Source organism: Denticeps clupeoides, chromosome 18 (assembly GCF_900700375.1).
Source record: "Denticeps clupeoides chromosome 18, fDenClu1.1, whole genome shotgun sequence".
In the NCBI taxonomy this organism is placed as follows: Eukaryota; Metazoa; Chordata; class Actinopteri; order Clupeiformes; family Denticipitidae; genus Denticeps; species Denticeps clupeoides.
In genome coordinates, this window is record NC_041724.1 from 12317345 (window position 1) to 12323674 (window position 6330).

The window sequence follows — 6330 nt, forward strand, 5'->3', positions numbered from 1 at the left end:
TCTGGCCGCACAGCTTGGTAGTTCACTATAGTTTGCTGAACTATACAATTTGTCATTTAGTTTCATTAAGAGGAGAAAATAATTAATCATGTAGACGAACTACTACCTGATAATGCCAGTTAGTTCTCTGAACTAAGTTCTCTGCCCTGAACAGTAGAGGGCAGCACAAGATGTTAAACACCTCCAGTAAAAATGTTTTTTTAGGCCTAGTCTGGCTTGTCAGTGGATCTCTCTATCTTAGAATTGATATGATTTGTGTAAATTCTGTGGGAATTTACTTTGCTGTGCCTCCACTAGTACCTGTCCTAGTACAGCACTGAAGTCTCACCTGAAGTTTGAGGGACTCGAAGTCGTAAGGGCTGGGAGTAAAATCCGTGTGGACCTGAGCTCGGCCGCAGAAGGGGCCTGTGTACACAGTCCCGCAGTTGTCGTCCAGCCTCATGCTGTCTCGCTGGCTGTAGCCGCTGTCCAGACTCTGTCTGTCGCCGCCTGGGAAACACCACCGAGACGGGCTTGCCACAGAGCTCGTGCTTCAGAAGCTCGAAATTCCAGGAGAAAAGAACAAAGCCTGCATGCAGGCCTGCACACTTACATCCTGAAAGCTGCCGGTGAACGGGGCTGTGCATGGTTTCCTCCGAGCCGTTGGAGCACACAGAGCTACGATTTCCGGGGATCTGGTCTGGAGTGCAGTCACTGGACAAGGGGGAAATGCAGCCATCCTCCCCACTCTCAGCCTAAATACAGACAAGGCACGGACAATCACAGCAGTTCTGCAGTTCCCAGGGCTTATCTGCCCACAAAAATGCACAGGCGCATTTGGCATATTTTACTAAAAGTTTCATTGCAGGTTGCAAGACACATTGGACACATAGTTATGTGAAAAATAAATGCTCTTTCTAGCTTTCTTAAAACGTGGCATGGGTGTAAATGTTTCTGTATTGATTTGTGTGTCCAAAAGGGGGCGCAATGGTCAATCTTTTGGCCATGACCTGCCTAAGGCCTGTAGATCAAAGTACATATTATATAAACAAAAATATAACGTTTTTCGAATCATCAATGAGCCTTTTTAAATCGACAGGGTTGCATTGATGAACACTGCATTTGATAGAAAATGCAATATTTTTTATTCACACAGGACACTTCTAAATGACCCTAAATTATTAACCAATAAACTAGTTTGTTCATAGATTGACTGTTAATCTATGCAATAGAGCACAGACATATTTTTTCACAGATGTCTGAAAAGTTCAATGGACATATTTTAAAATGACAATATGCACACTTGATGGTGTGTGGATTTATGTGTGTAATATTTTGGCAGATGTTTTTGTCGATTCCGACTCACCCCTTCTTCTGCAAGAGCTTTCTGCACCATCTTGGAGGTTTTGCGGGTCATGGTACGAGTGATTATCTTCCGCCACTTCCCTGATTTACCGCTTCCCTTGCCGGCCTCCTCATGAGCACTCGCCTCCAACAACTAAAAAATAAAGAGATTTTCTGATACTTGCAGTGAAGAATTTTTATTTCAACTTTAATATATATAAATGTATCTTATACTTTGAATCACTGCACATATTCATTCAAATGCTTGTTTTATAATAAAGTAAGGACACCAGTGTCACAACTTCTAGTTAAATGTGACGCTGTGTGTTACTTCTGCGTCACAGCGGAGGATTAGTCATCTGTGTGAATCAGCGTGTGGCTCCTCCCGCTTCGTGGCCGCAGTAGAAATGTCAGCACATCCAGCGCCGGGTCAGATCTTCACCTGCAGACTGCAGGTGCCACTCTTTGGAAGGGCTGCTCTAGCAACCAGCCAACTTTGAATTGTACTTTACATCACAGAGCATTCCAACAAATGCCTGATGCGCCGCTTACGTTTCCAGTTTAAAAGGGGTCATGGATCAACCACACAGGATCCATTGTGGTTTTAACTTTCTGGGTCACAGCTTAGCCAACGCTGCTGTTGTGGTCAGCATCTAGATTAGCACAATCTGAAGCATCTCAGTTGGTGATCTTTCTACTGAGCATGTGGAGGAATGGTCCAATACTGTGTGTATGCCTCTGGAAGCTGATATTAACCACTGTACAAAACCCTGTACATCCTACATAATGTGGAACGTATTGAATGTACCATAATACCCAGTTTAAAATACAGTAAGGAGCGTCTCCCGATCAAGTTGCTGATAAGAACAGAATAGAATCGAATAGATAAACATGAATGATGCGCTTTACAGTCAGTGTTTGGTTTGTCCATTCTGCGCAGCTGTAGAAATGAGTAAAATATGGCCAGCTCCTTATGTAAAAAAACATTTTGCGGAATAATTATAGACATTGTATAAAATCAGAGCATTTTTATACATGTTATAATCAGGTTATGATTTCATAAACTATTAATTCCAGTAATGTTTCTATTTAACAATTTCCAAGAGTGTGGAAAGTTAGTGTCTTAAAAGACCAAGTGAGGCTGCAGACGTGGTGTTTCCTGTGTGTATGTCTTACATTTACATTCACTGCATTTATCAGACGCCATTATCCAGAGCGACTTACAGTCAGTATTTACAGGGACAGTCTCCCTGGAGCAACTTAGGGTTAAGTGTCTTGCTCAGGGACACAATGGTAGTAAGCGGGATTTGAACCTGGGTCTTCTGGTTCACAGGCGAGTGTGTTACCCACTAGGCTACTACCACCTATATGTCTTCCCGAAGCTACTGGATGGATGGGGCTCCAGTTTCAGCGAGATTCACTACAAAACTGGCCGTCAGTGCGCACACTGCTTCTTATTCATCTCTGCAATGAGCACTTCTGTTATTTGTGATTTGCGGAAGCATAGAGCACTTCCTAAAAAAATATGATATGCATGAGGCAGGCTGACATTTGTGTGCCCCGTGAGACCCTCGCCGTTGGTTCATGGGCATTTGCTAGTCCAGAAGAGTACCTTCCAGTTTAAGGTAGATTTCATGTCTGGTTGATGATGCAAGTTAATATAAATGATGATAGGGGGGTGTACGCACGGTTTCATCAATGTTAAAGTCACTGTCGGCCACGGCAGGTGAGGGTGGCTTGGGCTTCATGAAATCCTTGAAGCTGCTGGATCTCTGAAGGGTCAACTGGGAGGAGAGAGAGAACAAAATTATATCAAGAACAGGGCAACGCCATCACTGACAAAACATCAATGACAATGTGAATTTGGTTTGTAGTTTTTAAAGTTTGAAGTTGACCCAAACATTAGGCAAACCGAGACGAAGATGAACCATGCTTTTCAAAATGTATTTTATTATGAAGGTAATGGTAAGGTAGGCCCTTGGTTCTCAAACTGTGGTACTCTGTGGAACTTACTGGTGGTGTTGACAGATTGGTAGAAACCTTATTCATTCATGAACATTCATTACAAAATAGTCACAAAAATGTCTCACATTCCACTAATATATGTTCAAAACAAATCTAAACATGATATATGTGTTTCTAAAAACAACTGCATGATAGGTTTTGTCTCACATGACTTCCCTGCGTGGACTAGGGACACAATGGAGATGATAAGACAAACAGTCAATTTCTCTGCACTGCAGCTTTACTTATCATGCTCATTTGCTTGCATTATCATAGTCATGAAAAGCTGAATATGGCATAAAGTCCCTGTAAGCGGAGAGATAATGCAGCGCTCTGTTAACAGTCATTATCAGGACGGTCATTAGCTCTGTGCAAAGCAGCCCTTATCGCTCAATTCTGTGTATAGCTCTGTCTCCTGCTGATCGTGCCAGTGATATGGTCCGGGGATCGACTGTTTGTCAGACTGCCTGGTCTCGGAGTGTCTGATCAATATTTAAACAGCACAATGACTCATGGCCTGTGGGCACCAGTCAGGGAAAAAACAGAGGCACTGGCACAAGACAGTGATGGTGCACTTTCCAACAGACTGGTGAGCAAGCAGCCACGCCAAGAAACTGTTCCCCATTCATCACAGCCGACGGGAGCGGGGGGGGCGGCCGAGGGACGTTGCCGTCGGCATCACCATGCGGTTAAAGTGACGGTGATCTTATCAGCATTCCAGATGCTGACGCTTTAAATTCAGAACGTCTGGATGGCGCAGGCTCTATTTACCCCAATACACATCAAATGTCTCTGAGAGACGTTGGCCTTGCAGTTCCACAATTTTCTCCGTTTGTTGCCCCCCTCTTATCACCAGCTTGCTTCAGCAACAGGAAACAGACACGTTAACTGTTGATAACCGAGGGAACTGTTGCACGGCACTCTTACATGGACTTGTCTGAACTGGGTGCGCGTGAACAAGTTCCTTCAAATCCTCAAGGCAACGCCATCTTTTGAACAAATTTCCGTTTATTCACAGTGGACACAACACAATGGCACAATCATACGATGTCTGCCAGTTGCACCGTCAGCTAGAGTAGGAGGCTTCAAATGCAGGAAGCGTTCGTGTCTTAGCCAATCATATTTTCAAATGCAACAGTTCTCAGCCATTGCAAGACAGACTTGCTCATCAGAGGGCTTCCTGTGTGTTTTTCAGTTTTTTATTGTGCTCTTTTGACGACAAAGTACCTCAGTGATTCTGATTTCATTACTACATGATTTGTTGCAATGATTCCAGAAGTGGGATGGAAAAGGCTTGCTCAGCGGTGAGCACCACCGGCCGTTGACTGCCAGCGTTGGGGCGAGAAAAAGTTTTGACTCAGACAGAAGGTGTGAAATCTACATCAGTAAATGTGGGCCAGTAAATGACCAGCATGTGAAGATTCCTGCACATGCTCAACGAAGGCAGAGAGGACATCCGCTAGGCAGAGCTGCGGAGAACAAGAAACGGATTCGCTTTCACCACCATTATTAAACATAAAGCGGATCTTAACACAACCATATGACCTGGGAACATCACAGGGAGGGCGATGCTGGACAGATATGTTTCTGTAGTTGTGAATGCATGCAACTCCAAACCCGCAGAGTTGTGGTTACCTCAACCTCACACATCCTGTTATGTATCTCAAAAAAAAAAAAAAAACTAAAGCAGCGAATATCCTGTTCACACATACAGAGAAAATAACGTTTTTCCCCATTCGAGTGTAATTTACCTGCGTTTAAGCATTTTTTTTTTAAATTTCAGATCAGTGTACGCCACTGATCTAAGCAAGCAATGTATCATATGATGTCAGTGTTTAACAGACTTAAGACACTTAAGATTTAAAGCAATAATGTTTACACAGCTCAACCCACACGGCTACAACACACGCTCAAAACCAGCCACCTCCATCCATCTCCCACCTCCTTTCAACGCACTGTGTCCACTCACTCACCTTGTCCAGTTGACCCTGTTGACCCTGAGTCTACACACACACACACACACACACACACACTAATCTACCTTCTTCTTCTGGACCTGCGTCGGCTCCTTCTCGGAGGCATTTGAAGGTTTTCGCCTCAACATTTCAGGCCTGTTTCTGTGCCGGAGTTATTGGAGACGAAGGTGAAATCCTGTCACTCCAAAGTGTCTGGCTCAGGGTTAGACCGGCAAAAACAGCAAAAAAAAAAAACTCTTTGTCTCTCTCTCTCTCTCTCTCTCTCTCTCTCACTCTTCAGCACGTCAAACACAAGTGGGAGGAAGTGACAAGGCCACACAGGAACTTCTTTTTTACAGGGTGGCAAAGTTACTCATCTTAACATTTTAACACCACAATCAAATGTTTTCATAGAACAATGAGAAATGTATTATTATGAAATAATCATTTTAAAAGCACAGCAGCAGCAAGAGTACAATAAAATATAATATAGCATCAAAGACACATACAAAAAGTTGTCACTTCTGAAGTGTGATAACAAATACAGAAATACAGGATACAGGGTTCAGCAGTTCCTAAGCCTATAGATAGGAAATGCCATGCATTCACAATTACAAATACAGAATCCACCCATACATTTTGTATATGAATTATTACATGCACTACAGGATAGAGATTTTTGCTGGCAGACAAATAAACAATATTTTATTTTTAAAAATGTACTTAAATGCACATAAATGCCTGGTTTTCAATATTTTACAATATATTAATTACCAGGTGTAATGGGCTCATGTGTATTTACCTGCTTGGCAAAGCCTATTAAGAAGTAGCAGTATAATAATAATATAATATGGCAGTTGTAATAAACGTTGTAGGAAAGTCACGTACGTACCTATGTTAGCAAGCGCCATAAAAAGCAACATTCTGAACACACCCTCATGTGCCATGTGCAGCTCAGGAAGGCGTAAATGTGACATTTTCTTGTATTATAATGATCTAGGCCCTGTGCGTAAGATCGGCTTGCACACAAACACAGATTTTAGCAGTG

General features: G+C 42.8%; 1 protein-coding gene across 2 annotated transcripts in view; it reads right to left on the minus strand.

The window, feature by feature from the left end:
- The window catches only part of sash3 (SAM and SH3 domain containing 3), a 9141-nt gene extending 3609 nt beyond the window's left edge, over positions 1-5532 (minus strand). Inside the window, exons 1-5 of one of the 2 annotated variants that reach the window (XM_028960132.1) lie at positions 5369-5532; positions 3012-3107; positions 1346-1477; positions 593-734; positions 329-489 (exon numbers count right to left, since the gene is read on the minus strand). In XM_028960132.1, coding sequence (XP_028815965.1) covers positions 329-489; positions 593-734; positions 1346-1477; positions 3012-3107; positions 5369-5431 — 594 coding nt within the window. In that variant the 5' untranslated portion in view covers positions 5432-5532. The remainder of the gene's footprint in view (positions 1-328; positions 490-592; positions 735-1345; positions 1478-3011; positions 3108-5368) is intronic. The other variant, XM_028960131.1, reaches the window with a different exon arrangement.
- Between the last annotated feature and the right edge of the window lie 798 nt (positions 5533-6330).